General features: G+C 54.7%; 3 protein-coding genes and 1 pseudogene across 5 annotated transcripts in view; 2 read left to right on the plus strand and 2 right to left on the minus strand.

Moving 5' to 3' along the window:
• CCDC127 (coiled-coil domain containing 127) overlaps nucleotides 1–19,921 on the plus strand; it is a 417,207-nt gene that overhangs the window by 197,880 nt on the left and 199,406 nt on the right. The window lies entirely within an intron of this gene.
• Nucleotides 1–19,921, minus strand: part of EXOC3 (exocyst complex component 3) — a 145,060-nt gene that overhangs the window by 24,561 nt on the left and 100,578 nt on the right. Inside the window, exon 2 of the mRNA XM_050795354.1 lies at nucleotides 949–993. The gene's annotated coding sequence lies outside the window, so the exon portion shown is untranslated. The remainder of the gene's footprint in view (nucleotides 1–948; nucleotides 994–19,921) is intronic.
• LOC126956209 (basic salivary proline-rich protein 1-like) lies at nucleotides 272–3,884 on the plus strand (annotated as a pseudogene). Its single transcript, XR_007726250.1, has 2 exons — nucleotides 272–474; nucleotides 569–3,884. The product of XR_007726250.1 is annotated as a basic salivary proline-rich protein 1-like (transcript).
• The window catches only part of AHRR (aryl hydrocarbon receptor repressor), a 112,623-nt gene continuing 98,524 nt past the window's right edge, over nucleotides 5,823–19,921 (minus strand). Inside the window, exons 7-11 of the mRNA XM_050795374.1 lie at nucleotides 19,775–19,911; nucleotides 15,647–15,846; nucleotides 11,320–11,381; nucleotides 10,896–11,037; nucleotides 5,823–9,993 (exon numbers count right to left, since the gene is read on the minus strand). Of these exons, the coding sequence (XP_050651331.1) occupies nucleotides 9,012–9,993; nucleotides 10,896–11,037; nucleotides 11,320–11,381; nucleotides 15,647–15,846; nucleotides 19,775–19,911 (1,523 nt within the window). The 3' untranslated portion in view covers nucleotides 5,823–9,011. The remainder of the gene's footprint in view (nucleotides 9,994–10,895; nucleotides 11,038–11,319; nucleotides 11,382–15,646; nucleotides 15,847–19,774; nucleotides 19,912–19,921) is intronic.

Genomic DNA, 19,921 nt, shown 5'->3' on the forward strand with positions numbered 1-19,921 from the left:
CCAGCCTGAAGACTAAAGATTTTGGGTCAAGAAGCCAAAGAGGAACTCAGAAGCCACAAATAGAAACCCAGGTTCAACCCCTACCAGGGTCTTTCTGACTGCCTTTCCCTGGCGCTGGCTCTGCTGTGAGTCTCTCCACCGAGCGGGGGGGACACCCTACTGAGGGGAACATCAGCACCCAGGGGGACACCTGCGGCAGGGGGACACCTGCACCAGGGAGACACCTCTGCCGGGCAGGCACCTCCGCCGGGAGGGACACGTCACCGGGGGGATGCCTGCGTCGAGGGGAACACCTGTGCTGGGGGGCACCTCACGGAGGGGACACCTCCGCTGGAGGGACACGTGCACCTTGGAGGACACCTGCACCAGGAAAGACATTTGTGCCCGGAGGGACACTGCTCCGAGGAGGGACACCTGGTCCGAGAGGGGACACCTGCGCCAGGAAGGACAACTGCGCCTGGGGGGGCGGATACCGTCAAGGGGACACCTGTACCAGGAAGGATACTTGTGCCTGGGAGGACACCTGTGCCTGAGGGGACACCTGCACCTTGGAGGACACCTGCGCCAGGAAGGACACTTGTGCCTGGAGGGACACCTGCCCCAAGGAGGGACACCTGCTCCGAAGGGGGGACACCTGCGCCAGGAAGGACACCTGCGCCTGGTGCGGGGGAGACACCGTCAAGGAGAAACCTGCACCAGGAAGGACACTTGTGCCTGGGGGGACACATGTGCCGGGTAGGACACCTGCGCCGAGGGAACACCTGCGCCGAGGACACTCGCACGAGCGGGATACTCCACGGGACCCGGAACGGCCTCCCTACCCTCCAGGTCCCGGTCCGGCCTCCCCCTACGCGCCCCCGCGGAAGCCAGAGACAGGGAGAGCAAGGATGAAACACGGCGACCACCGCCCAGGGACCCGCTGGCCGTCCGGACCTGCCGCCGACTCACCCTCTAAGCCTACGCCGCAGCCTCAGCCGCCGCCTCCGGAGTCCCGGAAGTGGACAGCGAACGGGTACTTCCGCTTCCGGCAACGGCGCCGGAAGCATGGGTCCGGCCCTCCGGGCGGGGCGGGTACCCGTCTCTTGGCCGAGCGACTTCAGCTCGGGGACCTGCCCCGTGGCCGCTCCCCAGCAGGACATGGTAACTGCCGGGGTGGGGGTCTCCTTGCCCGTCCCAGCCCCCCCAACTCAGGCCCTCTCGCTGCCTCCGGCGACCCCCGCGTGCGCCCTTCCCCAGGGCCGGCGCAGTCTTGGAAGCCTCCGCCCAGCGTGGCTGCCTGCGTTTTCTCTCCGTTCCCTTCCCGACCTCCGGAGAGAAGACAGCCCCAGAGCCGCTGTGGCTCCGTCCTCTGCTGACGCCTCATGTCTTTATGTTGGCCTTGCCGTCCGCACTGCAGTGTGGCAGGGGCGTCCCACCTTTGCCGCGGACTGAGGTGGGCGCCGAGCATTCAGTAAACGAGGAAACGAAAGCGGGGAAAGTTGGGAATCAAGCGTCTGTCTGCCTGCCACCAGCAGACTAGCGGCTTTGGGTACCCCTTGGACCCAAACACGAACTCAGCCCCTGCAGGAGCGCAGTCATCGGCACCCACGTGGGAACAATGCCCTGGGATGGGTGGCCACGGGATGTTTCTGGGGCCCCTCAGAGGCCCAGCGGCGCGGGTCTTGGAGAATGAATGTGTGTCACTGGGCCGCTGCTGCAGAGGGCCGGTCCTGAGTCGCTGCTTGGAAGAGAGGCCCATGGCCAGCATTTGGCTTCACCAGGAGGAAAAAGCACGTGCTAAACCACCAGCATTCGGGGTTTGTCTGTTTGATAAAGGATGCACCAACTAACAAGAAAGTCCTTCATAGGTTGCAGCTGCTAGGTTGTGCCCCTGGCCCCTCCCGAAAATCGGCCACACAAAAGGAAGGGTCTGGAAGGTGGCAGAGAAGCCAGCAGAGACAAGGAAAGTGGCAGCAGCATAGGGCGGGGTCACACAGGATGGAGATGGAGCTGTGGGAGCCCCCGCTGCCACTCCCACAAGGAGCCCTGCCCCGTGCCCTGCTGATGCTAACACCCCGGCTCTGTTATTTCCGTTTTTCCTTGTAATTTCTGAAAATCTAGCAACAAGTTGAGCAATGAAAAAATTTTTTTAAAAAAAGTTAAAATTATGTTAGAAATTATGACTAATTTTGAAACTAATGAAGGAAAAAAAATGGCCAAAATTACCAAAGCTTTTAGGACTCTTCAAAATATAGTAACATTGAGTATTATGAACTAAAGACTCATACTGTTATTCAATGTCTGGTAGTGAATTTGGATGGACTGTCTAGTAACTTCTTAACATTAAAAGTCTTTCTTGGTGGGGCACGGTGGCTCACGCCTGTAATCCCAGCACTTTGGGAGGCCGAGGCGGGCGGATCACGAGGTCAGGAGATCCAGACCATCCTGGCTAACATGGTGAAACCCCGTCTCTACCAGAAATACAAGAAAAAAATTACCCGGGCGTAGTGGTGGGTTCCTATAGTCCCAGCTACTCAGGAGGCTGAGGAAGGAGAATGGCGTGAACCTGGGAGGCAGAGCTTGCAGTGAGCCGAGATTGTGCCACTGCACTCCAGCCTGGGCAACAGTGTGATACTCCATCTCAAAAAAAAAAAAAAAAAAAAAAAAGTCTTTCTTGGCTGGGCACAGTGGCTCCCACCTGTAATCCTAGCACTTTGGGAGGCTGAGAAGGGCAGATCCCTTGAGCCCAGGGGTTTGAGTCCAGCCTAGACAACGTGGTCTTTTTGGTAGAAATCCCATCTCTACCAATAAAACACAGAAATTAGCCAGGCATGGTAGTGCATGCCTGTAGTCCCAGCTTCCTGGGAGGCCAAGGCAGGAGAATGGCTTGAACCTGGGAGGCAGAGGTTGCAGTAAGCTGAGATGGCACCACTGCACTCCAGCCTGGGCGACAGAGGGAGACTCTGTCTCAAAAAAAAAAAAAAAAAAGATGTTTCTTGACTTCTGTTTTCGGCAGACCACATTGTGCCAACACCCAGGGGCACTGCTGAGTACAAGCATCATGTTGATTGCACAAGTGGATTCACGAACAGGCAAGGACGTGACCAGGGACAAATGTGGAAAGGGGAGAGGACGTCAGAAGCAGAGATGCTTGCCATCCTAGAGCAGGCCGCTGGGTGGGTAGGGTGCGAGTCCTGCGGCCCAGGGGTTGGGTTTTACACTGAAGCAGGACAGCTGATGAAGCTAAGGCTCCCAGCAGGCAGGAGGTGGACAGAGACTCCTGTGTGAAGCACAGATATGCAAGGGGGTGCATCCTCAGTGAAAGGGTGGACTAGGAAAACAACAACAGCCTGGAGACTGTTCCTAAACTCAGCCCTCAGCAGAAGCCAACCCAGGGTCATTGCTAGAGGGATCCTCCGCCTTGACAGGAGCAAGCTTGAGGGGCGATGGGGGGGGGGGGCACTGAAGCGCCCACAGTCCTGGCCCTGCTGGGGAGAAGAGAGACCGTGCTTAACTCCTGCTTAGACCTTGTTAAATACCCACATTAAGGTTAGCTACTACAGAAAGAGAAACAGGAAGAGAGAAAATGCAGGCAACACCACAGACTATAGGAAGAAGATGAGGAGGACCCTGTGTTCAAATGTATCAGTAATGAGAACACAAGTAAGTGGATTAGAAACTGAAACATTCATAGGAGAACATCTAAAGCATCAAGAAACAACGATTAGAACTGGGCTTTTCACACGTGGGTCAGCGAGGCCTGAGAAGCTGGTGTGGTGATATGAATATCAGACAACCTGGCTTTTTGGTCAAAAGCCACTGTCAAAGATAGTTATTTTCCTAAGATGCAAAATGCATATTCCATAAAGAACAAAATATAAAAGTTGCTGTACTAAAATTTTAAACTCCTGTGGGATGTATTTTTTAAATCCTTAAGTGAAAAGCCAAGCCACAGACTGAGGGAAAACATTGTCAACATCTGTAACTGACAAAAAGATTGCTATCCAGAATAAAAACAACTCTTGCAAATCAATCTAAAAGGGCAAACAAGTGCAACAAGAAACAGGTAAAGGACAAGAGCCATTGGCTCCAGAGAATAAGCTGCCTCCCTCGGCCTTCATCAGGGAGACCTTGTCCCCACACCCTGCTCACGGGGCCCTGCTCAAGCCTCTGAGCCATGACCAGGGCGTCTCCACCCAGGCCCTGCTTTGTTGTCACTCGGACCTCACTGCGGCCGTGCTGCCGCCTCCACTCGCCGTTCAGCTCCAGCTGTCCATACGTTCCACATAAAACTGCCCCAAAGACCTGGCCACCCCTAACCGCAGCTCTGTGCACCTGCAAAGCACCAGTCCTCTCCATGCCTCGCAGAGTTCTCATGGTCACATTCAGCTGCCTGCCCCCCTTCCCCCTGCACATGGGTACACACCGCACACCACACAAGTGCAGACGTCAGCTCTGGGACAGCACTGATGTCTGCATCGTTTTCTCCTGAATGCATCCCCAGCACTGGCCCAGAGCCTGATATTCAACATGGACTAAAAAAATAATGCTGAATGAATGAATCAACAAAATGTACATAAAACAGCTGCCGTTTCATCCCTTCAGAAGCCCAAGACTGAAAAAGTCTTTCCATACAGGTCCCAGTGTGGGGGAAGGATAGGAGCCCAGGAGGTGTGGCTGGTAGAAGGGAGGCCAAGTGGGTGCAGCCCTCTGGAGGATGCTGGGCAGCGCCTAGTGAGATGAAATTGTGTGCGTCCAGCCAGGCATGGCGGCTCACATCTGTAATTCCAGCACTTTGCGAGGCCGAGGTAGGCTGATCACGTGAGGCCAGGAGTTTTAGACCAGCCTGGCCAACATGGTGAAACCCACTCTCTACTAAAAATACAAAAATTAGCTGGGCGTGGTGGTGGATGCCTGTAGTCCCAGCTACTCTGGAGGCTGAGGTGGGAGAATCACTTAAACCTGAGAAGTGGAGGCTGCAGTGAGCCAAGATTGCACCACACTCCAGCCTGGGCAACAGAGCGAGACTCCGTCTCAAAAAAAAAAAAAAAGGAATTGTATGCGTCCTAACTCCACACAGGCGTACTCAGCAGAAGCCAGACTGGGGGTGAGGAGTGAAAATGCAGGAACTCCGTCTGCCTGAGGCCACAGAGCAGAGGGTATGGGGGGCGGGGTGGGGCAAGGTGTGGGGCCACAGATGGGAGGGCTGGCCTGGTCCCTGGGGAGGACATGGGAGTCTTACACCAGTGACCAGGACGGGTTTGCTGACGGGCTGCAGGGTGTGACAGAGGTCTGGCAGGGGCTGCGCAGACTCTAAAGCTGCCTGAAAGGAAACAAAAGCACAGCTCCCTGGGCCTTGGACTGCCATTTGTGCTTAATTAGACCCCAGCATTTTTTTATGGCATTGGGGGATCTGGCCACAATCTGCCTGGGCCGGTGACCCCCTTCCCCCTTCCCATGGGCTTGTCATGCAGGTCCTGTGCCAGGCAGGGCGGACCCTGCATGACCCCGGACCCACAGTGCTCTCAGCTCTACCCTCCTGGCTTCTTACAGAATGGGTCAGGTCTGGGGCATCCTGAGAGCACCCGGGAGGGGCCCTGACCCTCAGTGACATGGGAGGGGGGCCTAGACCCTCTCTAGATGCAGTGCCGCTGGGCAGGAGCAGGGAAATGGCAGGCATTTTCTCCTCCTTCACGAGGCTTGCAGCTCTAGAGTTTTATTTTTATTGCTGCCTTATATTTAGTGGTGAAAGGCTGTCTTAGAATGCAGATTAACCAGCACACTCTTTAAAGGAAATAAAGTGCCTTCATTTGGAAAATCACACAGACATTCACAGATATTTCAATTTTTGCTAAACATGTACTAGCATGTCATGTACTTTATATCAATATTGCAAATTTAATACAAACCACAGTACAAAAAATATTTGAAAGCTTCCTAAAGGCACTGAGAAAGCAGTAGGGAGTTGCATTTATAGTGCATAGGTTTTAAAAATTCAACAAGTTGGTCTAGGTATTGAAAACTTTTTTCTTCCAGTAGAAACTGCAAAAATGTAAGTTGTATTGATCTTCCTTCCATCCCATTCCCACCTCATATTTGACTTTAATACTTTTTCAGCTATATAGGGAAAAGCTACATAAACAGAAAAACATGAACCTGTAATAGTGCTAACAATGACATTTTAGAGAGAAGTGACACGTCCACACCTTCTATGTTCCATCGTCTTCCCCACTGTTTTCCAAGAGGGTTGTGGCTATGAAATAAGGAAAGTGCTGACTTGGGGAGTTTTTCTTGCCACCAGGGAAGGGATGTTGGACACCTCGCTGACCCCAGGCTCTCAGGGCCGCAGCATCATGTGGGGTCCCCACACCACAAAACCGGCAGAGCCGACACCCATGTGCTGAGTGCAGCACCAGCACGGCATGGCCTGCCCGGCAGCAACCCACCATTCAATCTGGCACCTGGCACCAGGAGGGCCTTGGGTGGGGGCGCGTCTAAAGGTCTGGGAGGCTGCAGGGCAGGACATGGTGAAGGAGCCTCCTGGGCAGGGGCTGCCGTCTGTGCTTAAGGAGGCCCCGGTGCTCCTTTGATGGCACTGAAGGGCCCGGCTATAATCTGCAAACACACAGCCACATCTCTGATTCGATCTTTGGGGCCTGGTGTTTTTCCCAGTGACAGCCGTTGGCTCCAGGACACTCAAGACCTGTGATACACAAGACTCTCAGTCACTGAGCTCCCTGCCCTCCTCGGCCCTGAGACTGGAAGAACAGCTGCCACGTTTGGGACCCAGGCAGCGCCCAGGCTGAAGGGAGCTGCTGAGGGCTGAGTTCCAGGACACAGGACGTGGCTGGCCCTCAGGACAGGGAACTCCAAGAGTGGAACATGCATGTTGATTGAGACTTTTTCAGGGATACAGCAGATCTGATTTTTAATTTTTTTGTAGAGACATGTTCTTGCTATGTTGCCTGGGCTGGTCTTGAACTCCTGGGCTTAAGCAATCCTCCCACCTTGACCTCCCAAAGCGCTGGGATTACAGGCATGAGCCACTGCGCCTGGCCTGCAGGTCTCATTATTAAGGGTGTTTCCATAATCAGCAAAGGAGCTGGGCACTTGGTTAGAATAGGAAGGAAGTGGGAAACTTCTGAAATACCATCCTGGTCTTAAATCCATAAACGCCCCGAGGCCAGAGGTGTGCGATGCTCAGCATGAGAAATGAATAAAGAGGGGCTCTGTGCTAGCGTAGGGCCAAAGTGGGAAGTAGGGGCCAGTCCTCAGGTGCCTGGTCCTCACAGGTGCCTGCTCTCCACAGGTGACTGACCCTTAAGTGGCTGGTCACCCATGGCTGGCCCCTGGGTAGCTCTGTCCCATCATGAGTTAGGCATCAGGTAAGGGAGAGACGGTGGTGGAAAGCCATGAGCACGTCTCACACCCACGACAGCACAGCACGGAGGGCAGCTTTGAAAGGCGCCCCCTGGCTAAGCAGTCAGTGAGTGTCCCCTCGGCAGGGCTTGGGGGTCACAGGAGGCCACCATGGATCTGGGACTCTGGGCTCAGGTGGTTGGCTGTTCTCTTTCAGTTCTGAGAGGAGATCCTTATCCCTATCCCTGCCACATGGGGGCAAACTGTCCAAGAACCAGGCCACTGAGAGGTGCAGGCACTTGGCGTTGGGCAGAAGACCCAGTCCTGCCAACCAAACCTGGGTTTTGACAAACTGAAGGTGCATTTATCAAATGGCTTCAGCATTAAACCTGGGGCTAAGTAAGCACAGATCCCCCAAAGCCGCCGACAACATAGCAGGGTCCACACGGGAGGCAGAATGCACAGTGCGACGGGGTAGTGGGTCCCTCATCCACCGGCTCCCGTGGCTCCTGCCACTCCCAGTGGAGCTGACGTCAGGGCACTGATGCCCTGTCCCTGAGGAGAGGGGCCTTCCCGCCCCCACACAGGTGGGCCTCACTGCCCGGCGGTGACTGCTACACCCTGATCCGATGCCTGCACCAGCCGGGTGGGGTTCCAGGCCACACCACGGAGGAAGCCTGAACTGTACCAGCAGCTGTAAGTTACCCGGGTTGGTGGATTGGTGACCTTCACTTTCTGACTTACGCTTTTGTATCCAAATTTCCTCCTCTCAGAATATATCGCCTTTACCACTGTTTTAATGCTGTTAATACTTGTCCGTCTTGTCCCTAATTATTCTCCTAGGATGGCAATGGGAACCCTCATTTGAGTGAACCGTAGAGGCAGCCAGCCAGAGAGAAACCCCACAGACAGCACAGTTTCCTGTGTCTTCTCTCTACGTTGTGTTTCTCTGTACTTCCAAACCCGGAGTCTGTGAACTCTGCATTACGTGATGCACCAAGAGGCGGATTAGTAAGAACCGTCTGCGGAGACCCACTGAGAACTCGGGAGATGTCCAGAAGGAACAGGGGCTATCCTGTCAATTTCCAGTCCAGGTCTGGCCTCACACTCTGTCATGGTGCCACACAGTGTGGGACCCACGCTGCCAGCCTCTGCTGCCTGGAACTTTCTAGATTCCTCCATGAGTGGGCTCACAGATCCTTTCTCCACGAGTTGTATTTCTAATTTGCAGTGTGCTGGCCTCTGCAGCACACTGTGGCGATGGGCTGACTCTGCCTGCACAGCACAGGCCGGGAGCTGCAGGTGGCCTGGGAGGGCTGAGCTAGGTAGGTCACCCAACCGCTTCATCCCGACTGTGGACTTGGCGGCCGTGGGACGGGATGATGTTGTCCAGCCGTGATCACTTTCCTAAAGATTTTAATTCCTCAAAGAGAAATACTGTCATGCTTGAACAGATTTATGGCCAGTTTGCATTTAAGAACTATTGGGATATTTTACAAAACTCAGGATACGCTACTGCAAATCCTGCACACACAGACTAGCAGAGTGCGCATGCACAGCTCTGCAAAGCGCGTCTTAGGATGGGCTCTGGCCTGACCAGGCGCAGGGCAGCCCAGCCACTGACGCATCTGAGCGTAGACGGACGGATCTGGGCCTGGGCGGTGGTCACTGTGCTACGGGAGGAACGTGCACTCCGAAGCTTGGGGCGGGACCAGCGTTGCCAAGGCACTTTTGGGAAACATCCCAGGCACCGCTCCCTGGCTGTGAGTAGCCCACGGGGGTGAGTCCAGGGGCTCCCGCTTGACCACAGGGGTGGCCTCAGCAGCTCTGCAGGCGCAGGACTGTTCGCCTCGGCCCCGTGCACAGAGCTGGTGGGGAGGCTCTGGCTGGGCAAGGCCGTGCATGGGCTCCAGGCAGGCACAGTGTGCAGGGTGGAAAGGGGTCAGCTCCCTGCTGCGCCCAACAGTGGCCCTGCCATGAGGCTGAGTCCCCCGCACGCCGTGCCCCAGGTGCGAGATGTACACCTGTTGCCGAGAGTCTGGCTCTGTTTTCAGGTGCATCCTGGTAGGGAAGGTGGCTGGATGGCTCCTGTCACTGGCCCCCAGCCACACCTGGCTGGGCACACAGCCGTCTGCAGCATCCTCAGACCCAGAGTCCTTCTCCATCTTGATGGGCACATCTAGCAGCAGCGTCGGACCGCACAGGTCCCCCGGAGGCATCGGCACACCCTGCAGCTTCACGTCCTCCATGGGATAGCCCCTCGTGGCAAAACGCTGAGCTCCAGGCTGAGGGAGCCGGTGCTGCAGGCTCCCCTGGGGAAAGTGGCAGAGGGGAGGGTGCACCTGGTCCTCACCGACATTCCGCACAGGTCTGCTGGTCCGGCTGGAGTAGGCACTGGGGGATGGGCTCGGCGGGTGAGAGATGGGCGAGTTCCTGAAAGTGCCCTGGACACACGAGTAGGGCAGGCAGGAGCCGCGGGGCGTGGGGCGCAGGCAGGGTGGGTCACTCTTGCTGGGCTGCAGCCTCGGCCTGGCACCATCCTCACCGTGCCTTCCCGCTGTCCAGGGCAGGGGCTTCGTGGGTCCTGGAGTCTCCCTGTGCCCTGTCACTCCGGAGGCCCTGCTCAGCATCTTGTGCTGCTCCTCCTCCCTGTCCCTGCAGAGAAAAGACGGGGCCCATTCGACAGAGCTGAAGACACCAGGTCTGGTTGCCTTGGGTGGGGGTCTCTAAGGGAGGTTACTAAATTAGGATGAGGCTGAATCTGCGGGGGCTGCTACACCGACCCCACACTGCACTGTCCCTTCTAACCCACCCAGCAGCCCAGGAGGCCGTGCCAGCACCCCCACCCCCACTGTGTGCCGGGGGTGAGTGAGGAGGGCCCAGGGTGGGGTGAGGGTGCAGGCTTCAGGGAGGTGTCTCTGTGAGGCCTATGCCAGCTGTCCAGTGTCAGCCACACCAGTCACTAGCGCTAGGGGTGGGGAGGGGCGGTGCAAATGGTCCCATGGAACTGCACAGCAGAAAACACCATGTCCAGCAGTTTCTGTGGCCAGGCTGTTACTGACCAACAGGACACCACATGCCTTGGGACTGGCACTGCATGACTGTGAGATGGTGACCTGGAGGGTGGGGAGAGACCCGTGGTGCACAGCTGGGCTGGTCAGGAAAGGGGAGGAGGCCCACCTGGGCGGCAGGCAGGCCCTGGGGAGGGAGAGGGAGGAGAGAGGGCTCTGAGCAAAGGCAAGCTCAGGATGGAGTTGGGTGACCCGGGGTCCAGGCGACAGGTGAGTGCGGGTCCCAGAGCCCACTGGGCATCCTCGGTCCCATCATCCCTGGGCCACTGCTGCCCGGGGTCAGTCCTCAGCGATACACGTGACTTCCAGCCCAGGAAGCTTCGTGGGCAGCTCCACAGAGAGCAAGGTTAGCTGTGGCTCGCGTGGTGGTCAAGGCCACCACCGTCTTTTTTTTTTTCTTCTTAATCACTCCTCCACCTGCTCTTTGGCTTCCACGGTGACTTAGGGAGCTGCCAGGGCTGGGGGAGGCTGCCTGGCGCCACTTACCCTGAGCACCCCTTGGGGTCGAGGACAAGGTTGGGGCTGCCCCGGAGGCACAGGCACGGAGCCCTGGTGGGAACCTGTGCCCATCGGCCAGCGTCAGTCTGTTCCCTGAGCACCAAAACGCCGCTTTCTCTGCTGCTCCTTCCTGTTGGGGTTTAGAGGGGGAGGAAGCCGTCACGGTGCGAGCTGAGGAGCTCCTGGAAGACGGCTGCTTGTTCTCAGCAAGGCAGGACCCGTCGGCTCCTCAGAAACGCACAGACCAGAGCCCAGGAACAGCACTGGTCCACGGCAGGGCAGACTCCGAATCTCTGCGAAATGGCTTCTCTGTGGAAAACGCCGACATCTCCGCTGGGCAGGGAAGCTCTCCAAGGGGCAGAAACACATTTTACCCACGTGGAAAAGATCAGGTAAGAAATGTTCTAAGTACCTGCTGAGTAATTGGGTTCTCCACGCGGTTCCGATTCGCACAGACTGGTGGCGGCTTTTACTCTGTGAGGAACACAGACAACAGCAAGATGACGTACGGATTAAACACGCGTCGATGGTAGAAATTAATAAGGACAGGTATTGCTGTCGCCCCTGAGCAGTGAAGACAGACACAATAATTGGCTCTTGTTTAATTCTTTACAGCGCGGAAAGTTATTTTCTCAGCTATAGAGTTACTGAAAATACTAAGTCATGTCACTTTTCAGGCCGATGAAGGGCTAATGAATTTGCTTCAGAAAGTGGAAGGATAAAATCATAGGATGATTTTTAGAGCTTATGTTTTTTTCCTGGATGGCCAGAAAGAAAATACAGTCCATTCTCATGACTCCAGGTAGTAATGTTCCAGAAAGTGAACACTGAGGTGAGTTGGAGACCAACTCACATGGGACACGTGTGTGTACCCACATACGCATCACACTGATCCGAATCTTAAGTCCCAACAACTCACCCTGGTAGATTCTATTTGCTTTTGCTTTTCAAAAGAGAAACAGTAAGTGGCACTGCCCCACCAGCAGGTCCCAGAGTTGAGTTCAAACCCATCTGACTGGCCCCACAGCCACAGCCCCTGCGCTGCCCTCCTCTCTGTCCTCTCGGCACCTCCAGGAGGGCCGGGACCAGAGGCTGAGTGGGGGCCCAGGTATAACACGAGACTCACAATGCCCCATGTATGGCCATGAATGGCTGCAAAGCACAGGGTGTGCTGACGTGGGGGTCCCAGTGAATTACGGTGAGCAGAGGAATTCACAGAATGGGCCTCAGGAACAGGGAGATCAAGATCATGTCACAAAACCCCTGTGGGAAAAGCTGTGGAAGACTGGGTGGCTGCTGGGGGCCACTGGAGGCTGCTGCCGCTGCCTCAGGGCTCTGATTCTGCAGAATGCACCTTGCACCTTGCACCACTGTGGCGCTCAGGACTGGTGGACCACAAGGTGTATCCCGAAAGCTGGCTTCTGAATCCAGCTCAGAGCAGGGTGGGGAGAATTCCAAAAACCTTCAGCGCGTGGGAGTCAGTATTCTTGGTTTTCTTCCCCCTTCTGAGTTTGAATAACATGTTTGTTGAGCTGAAGTTGTGTGCCAGCTTTATGTGCCTTGGGCTCTACCCCGCCCTCACAGCCCCACAGGGGGTCTCGTCGTCCAGGCCGCTGGAGTGCTGTGACTTTCGGCCCCATACCTGTGCCTGTAATCCCACACCTACGCTCCACCCCAGGGCCAGGACGACAGGGCTGTGCGCACACACAGTGAGGTGGGGCCAGGCCTGCCCTGCCTGGCTCTGACACCAGGGGGCTGCGTCCCCTCTGCTTCTATGGCTGGGAACTCCCAGGGAAGACCAGGCTTGCACGTGTGCAGCAGAAACTCCATGGTGACTGTAAGCAGAGGACAGTGTTCCAGGGTCTGGGTGGTCCCTGTAGGTGCCGGAGGACCTGGGCCTGAGCCCTGCAGGGACCCCAGGGCTTTCTGTGTGCCTGTGTAGCATTTACTTCTTTCCCCTTTATCTCTTGCACTTTACATTTCCATCCTTTAAAATGAGGTACATGCATTTAATTTAAAACCTTGCAGAGATGTGTGGGCCTCAGCAGGCTGGCCCATGTCCTGGCCGTCCCTGGAGCTGCCCTCTGTCCACCCTCAGACAGCAGCAGTGAGGTGGGGCTGGCAGGGCCCAGGCAGAAGCCGCTCATGAGCAGAAATGAATAACGAACGTGGAAACCAACGCAGCGTGAAAACCTTCAAATAACGGCTGCTGCTGTCAGACTGCAGAGCTGTCTAAATGGTTATCTTAGAGCGGTCAAAGGTGAGGATGGAACTCACGCCCACAACAGAGAGCACTGTGAGTGCCGGGAAGGCGGCCTCGGGGCCTGCAATGGAAGCCCTTCACGGTCAACCCTGGACACTGAGCCGGCGGCCCCAGAGCCTCCAAGGTCCTCCTTTGCAGGCACCCAGGGGAGAAAGGGCCCTCGGCCATATCCTCTGCATCAGGAAGCCAGCAGGTGTGTGACGGGGTCCTCCCAGAGGGGTCGCAGTGGTGGGTCCTGGGGCTCCCATGGAGGGCACGGGTGTGAATACAGAGGATGCACTGGCCCGTCAAAGGCGCCAAAGAACGGGAGGGACGGCAGCGTGCTGGGTGCTGCTGAGTCCCAGATCTCAAACTAGTTCGGGAGCCTGGACTCTGACAAGGTCAATCGAGACTGCATCTAAAAGAATGAAATTTAATACTAAGGGAAGTTAAGGAATGCAGGTAGAATCCAAAGTCAGACTACAAGGCCATGCACGTCACTGCAACTTAGGATCGCCCTAACGCGCGTGCCACAGCAGGTACATCAGTGAAGCCAGTGCCCAGAACAGGGCGGGGACGTCTCCAGTCCGCACGGCTCCACCTGCTGTGAACGTCCCGGGTGCTGTCCGCGCGCAGAGGAGAAGCATCGGAATCAGGACATATCTGGAAACCATAACCCAGGGGCAAGGCAAATAGAGCAGAGAGCGCTCAGCCAAGACAGGGCCATGGCAACCCCAGGCAGTGAGATTCGAGTCACACCAGGAAGAATCTGTTCTCAAGGTTCTGTCTGGACCCAGCAATGTTTTCTGTGTGGGGTTTGTGCAGCCTCAGCCAATCACTCCTGGGGGCCATGGCAGAGATTCCCACCGGGTTGGGGAGCTGAATTCGATGCCTGCTAACATTTCTTTCCCACTCGGTATTTGCTACCCACAGAGTGGGGAGGCCATGAACAAAGCGGGCTGCCCAATAGCGGCTGCAGGATCGCAGGGCAGGCTGAGCTGCGCTTGGTTACCAGGGCCTGGGCCTGCAGCGCCGAGTAGGACAAGTCGGGGGGTCTCGGAGTCACAGAGCAGGAGCACCTCACCAACAGCCAAGGACCCGGGGGCTGAGGGCCAGGGGCCAGGGGGCAGGGCCAGCCCAGACCACCCCTCTGCCCTGCATTCAGCCCCCGCCCTGCATTCAGCCCCCACCCCACCAGGCTGTCCCAGGAGGAAGTGGCAAGAGCAGTGACTTGCCCCCAGGTGGCCGGGGAAGGTGTCCTGCACAATCCTCTGAGAGGAAGTTGGATCTTTGGCATCCTGGCAGCCCCAGCCCTACCTCACTGGTGTCTTCCCAGCAGGCAGAACACACAGTTTCTATACACACAGCATTTACATCTCTCTCAGCACGCAAGACAGACTTAACGCATTCTAGGAAACTGCAGACATGAATCCCCGAGGGCAGGGGTCCCCAGCCCCCAGCCACAGATGGGTACCCGTCCATGGCCTCTAGGAGCCAAGCTGCACAGCGGAGGTGAGCCATGGGCAAGCGAGTGAAGCTTCATCTGTATTTCCAGCCACTACCCATTGCTCGCACGACCGCTGGCGCTCCGCCGCCTGTCAGCTCAGCTGGGCCGTGATTCTCACAGGAGCGTGAACCCTGTTGTGAACTGTGCATGTGAGGGAGGGCCCTAGGTCCGAGCTCCTTATGAGAATCTAATGCCTGATGATCTGTCACTGTCTCCCATCACCCCCCGCCATGGGGCCGCCTAGTTACAGGAAAACAAGCTCAGAGCTAGCACTGATTCTGTATTATGCCAAGTTGTATAATTATTTCATTATATATTACAACGTAATAAAACAGCAATGAAATGCACAGTAAGTAAGGGCAATGTGCTTGAATCATCCTGAAACCATCTCCCCACTCCCAGTCCATGGAAAAATTGTCTTCCACTAAACTGGTCCCTAGTACCAACAAGCTCGGGGACCCACAGGGTGTTTTCTACTTCTGAAAGGCTGAGAAAGCTGTGGGATAGGACTGGCTTGGCCAGGGACGAGGACCAGCTGGAGGGCAGCTGTGCCATTGACCCTCCATCTGCCCACCAGGGACGCATTTCTCCGGCATCTCTTGCAGCCAGGAACCACCTCCACTTGTCCATGGACAGACAGTGCGAAGAGCGGGCAGCCCAGAGGTGGAGAAAGGCAGGGGCCACAGCAAACCTCCCATTCCCTTGAGGACACAGGGTCAGGCCACTTATTCTGAAACTGGTTCTGTAACAGGATGATTTAGGAATGAATCGATACAGGCAACGTTTGGGGCCAGTTTGCAAATGAGTTTGAAAAACATTGTTTCACCTAATCGTTGCTGCCTATGTTGTGTGATGACTTTTACAACACAAAACTTACTTTATTACTGGCTGGAAATGAAGAAAGAAGACACAGAAAGTACTGAGCATGGAGGCATTTTGTGGTGGCTGCCAGCAGGCACCATGCGGCTGTGAAGGGCGAGTTGTACTCACTTTGCATCTGTGGTGGCTACGGTGTCTGCCCTGGGCTTTGCCCTCAGAAGTGCACTCCTCATTTTCATCTCCGCTGTGGAGGGGAGGAGAACGGGCGCCACAATGCAGAACAGCGACAGTCGCGGGGGGAGCACGGCTCCCGACGGTGCCTTCTTCTTCTGTCCAAACAGGAATTTCAGTTTTCCTTGAAACTGCATCGTCTGGTGTTTTAAAGATAGAGAGGAAGGCGTGTTCACAAAGTGCCCTGGCAAGGTGGTCACAGGACACAGAACTCAAGGATGTGACAGTGGCTGGAATTCACAGGGAGGCAGCTCACCATGAGCGGCTAGGGACAGCAGAGCAGCAGCTGCCAAGCCTGCGACTCCAGGGCCTGCGCAGTGATTCCATGTGCTTGAGTCATCCTGAAACCATCCCCCACTCCCAGTTTCTCTGGAGTCGTGGCGACTGCCTTTGATTGACCGGTTCATTCCTGCGTGTGTGCTTGTGCACGTTCATGTGCGCCACGCCATGCACAGGTGGGCATGAATTGCACCTGCGGGACCTGCCACCCACCCACAGCTGGGCCAGCGGCCAACCCTCTGGCAGGAATTTGCAGGAGTGGATTATCTCCAAAGATTGTTTCAGCTTTAACACGCCATTTACAAATTTTGAATTCTTCATTTGTAATGATAAAATTTAGGCACAACTTGGTTTTATTTATCTAGGGTGTACAGTGTGATTTTAAAAGCCAGCAAGTAACCTAGGAGTTTGTTATAAAAGAAAATAAAATATCTCTCTACAAACGGAAGGCTGATGTATCATTTACTTGTTTACCAAAGGCCTTCAGGGGTACTGCCTTCTATGGAAGAATGACCCCACAGTGTGGCTCCACCCCCTCTCTATCCTTATTTCATCCATCTATCTTTCCATCCATCCATCCATGTTTCCATCCATCCATTTCCCATCCATCTGTTCATCTTCCCATCCATTCATCCATCCACCCATCCATTCATCTATCCATGTTTCCACCCATCCATCATATTCCCATCTACCATCCATCCATCCATCCATCATCTTCCCATCCATCCATGCACCCATCAATCTGTCTGTCTAGCCATCCATCCACCCATCCGTCTATTTATCCATCCATCCATCCACCCACCCACCCACCCATCCATCTGTCCATCCATCCATCCGTCCATCCATCCATCCACCTATCAATCTGTCCATCTAGCCATTCATCCACCCATCCGTCTAGTTATCCATCCATCCATCCATCCATCCATCCATCATCTTCCCATCCATCTATGCACCCATCAATCTGTCCGTCTAGCCATTCATCCACCCATCTGTCTATTTATCCATCCACCCATCTGTCTATTTATCCATCCATCCATCCATCCATCCATCCATCCACCCACCACCCACCCATCCATCTGTCCATCCATCCATCTGTCCATCCATCCACCTTTCCATTTGTCCATCTATCCACTCACCCATCCATCTTCTCATTCATCCATCCATCCATCCATCTATCCATCCATCATCTTCCCATCCATTCATCCGTCATCTTCCCATTCATCCATTCACTCATCCATCCATCCATCTTCTCTATCCAACCATCCATCCATCCATTCATCCATCTTTCTGTCCATCCATCCATCCATCTTCCCATCTATCCAACCATCCATCCATTCATCTATCTTTCCATGTGTCCATCCACCCATCCATCTTACCATCCATCCATCCATCCATCATCTTCCCATCCATCCATCCCTCCATCTTCTCATCCATCCATCCACTCATCCACTCATCCATCCATCCATCCATCCATCCATCATCTTCCCATCCATCCATCCATCCATCATCTTCCCATTCATCCATTCACTCATTCATCTATCCATCCATCCATCTTCCTATCTATCCAACCATCCATCCATCCATTCATCTATCTTTCCATCTGTCCATCCATCCATCCACCCATCCATCTTCCCATCCATCCATCATCTTCCCATCCATCCATCCCTCCATCTTCTCATCCATCCACCCACTCATCCATCCATCCATCCATCCATCCATTCATCTTTCCATCTGTCCATCCATCCATCCACCCATCCATCTTCCCATCCATCCATCCATCCATCCATCCACCATCTTCCCATCCATCCATCCACCCATCCATCTTCTCATTCATCCACCATCTTCCCATCCATCCATCCACCCATCCATCTTCTCATTCATCCACCCACTCATCCATTCATCCATCCATCCATCCATCTTCCCATCTATCCAACCATTCACCCATCCATTCATCCATCTTTCCATCTGTCCATGGATATATTAAACAAATAATAAACACCTGCTGTGTAGCACTCACATAATTGGTGTGGGGGATTCAAGGCAGTGGTGTGCTGGAAAATGTTTAACATCTAGCTCTCCGGGGGAAAACTTCCCAGATATGCAGCGTTTGCTAATTTCTTTAGTATAAATATTCCCAACACGGCTGACTTCAAGCTCCCCAGTTAATTTCAGCCGAATCTCAAAGACTACCATTTTCAGCTGGCCCTGTGGCATGAGGGAGCTTCCATGACACCCGCATTGCCCAGACTGCACCACTTAGGGTGGAAGCTGGGAAGAGCTGTGAGGTCCTGCAGAGTCTTGGTATGTTCTCTGTCAATACAGGAGCCCTTTATGGTGCTGTGGATGAATGGATTTTAATGGGAAAACAGAATCAGACACTTATTCATATAAACCTCATTGCAACATTTTAGCGTCAATCTAATTTCTCTGGCTTATTTCCTCCATTCAGTTCTTTGACAATTTCATTTTAAACTATATTCCACTGGCTGCACAGTAAAATCCTTCCAATTTTGTGTCATCTAGAAATAAGAGTTTTTAATTAACCATGAATTGGTTATATAATTTTTAAAAATGAACAACATTCCTTAGCCAATAAAAGTAAGTATCTTAATTTCCACAAAATATAGAACAAAATACCAATGGTGAAACCCCGTCTCTACTAAAAATACAAAAAATTAGCCGGGCGTGGTGGCAGGTGCCTATACTCCCAGCTACTTGGGAGGCTGGGCTGAGGCAGGAGCATGGCGTGAACCTGGGAGGTGGGGCTTGCAGTGAGCTGAGATCGCGCCACTGCACTCCAGGCTGGGCAACAGAGCGAGACTCTTGTCTCAAAAAAAAAAAACTTTATTGTCACTAGTTACCTAAATGAAAGCTGTGCCCTGGGGCATGTTTGTGGCAGCAGATCTAGGGCCTGTGGAGAGCTGGTCCTTCCACCAGGCACCCAGTGGGTGGGAAAGAGACAGAAACAGGCAGACCCACAGGTGCCTCTGCCGTGGGGATGGTTGGCACCCGAGGTCCCCAGGAGGTCATGGGTCCACATATGGGTGGAAAGCTGAGCCCAAGGGGCCTGCCCAGCTAGGGTGCTGGGGTGAGAGGGCCTTGTGGCATTGAATTGCAGCCAGGAGACAGCAGGGGCCACCACTGGGCCTCTCAGGGGCCGTGACCCAGGGTTGACTGTGCTGCGACCCAGGGGAAGTACAGTGCCTCAGGGGTCTGAAAGGTCGGCAGGCGTCTGGGACAGGGTGGGAGGCCTTTGCCCTGACATGTCCAATGGGGAGGATTTCTCTGATTCAATGAGGAGCTGGAAAAAGAAATAGTCAAATAGCACAAGTGAAAATCCCAAGTATCCGTTTGCAAGAGAAGAGGGTGAAACCAAAAAGCTCAGCAGAAGCCGTGGGCTCAGCCACTCATGCCAGCCACAGCCAGAGGCTCTCCCAGCTTGCCAGCCCTTGGCAGAGGTGGGGCACATTTTAAAAAATATTTTAATAAGTTACAAATAAAGAAACTACTAGAGTATAAACCTACTGCAGAGTTTTACATTTTCATCGACCTGGCTTGTCCACCACAGCAGGCCTTACAGTTGACTCATCACGCATCCCCTCGCATGCTCAGAGCCATCAAGGCCCCGCACCATCCCAGCGTGCACAGAGCTCAGCGCCAGCCCTCGCCCCTCTACCAGGGACACGTGGGTTAACGCCCCCACCTCCTCTTGCCCTCTGTTTCCTTCCGCCCCAGGGCAGAATGCACCCCAGATGTCGGGAGCCCCCTGCCAGGGGCCCACACACTCACCAGGAAGCCCGAGGTGCTATCCAGCAGGCAGCGCACACGGCAGATGAAGCAGCGGGTCAGGAAGGCTGAGTACTCGGTGGGTGCGCCTGCTCCCCACTCCTGGGCCCTGAGAAGCCTCCCCAGGATGGCGTCATCTCCTGCAGACCA

Source organism: Macaca thibetana, chromosome 6 (assembly GCF_024542745.1).
Source record: "Macaca thibetana thibetana isolate TM-01 chromosome 6, ASM2454274v1, whole genome shotgun sequence".
Lineage (NCBI taxonomy): Eukaryota > Metazoa > Chordata > Mammalia > Primates > Cercopithecidae > Macaca > Macaca thibetana.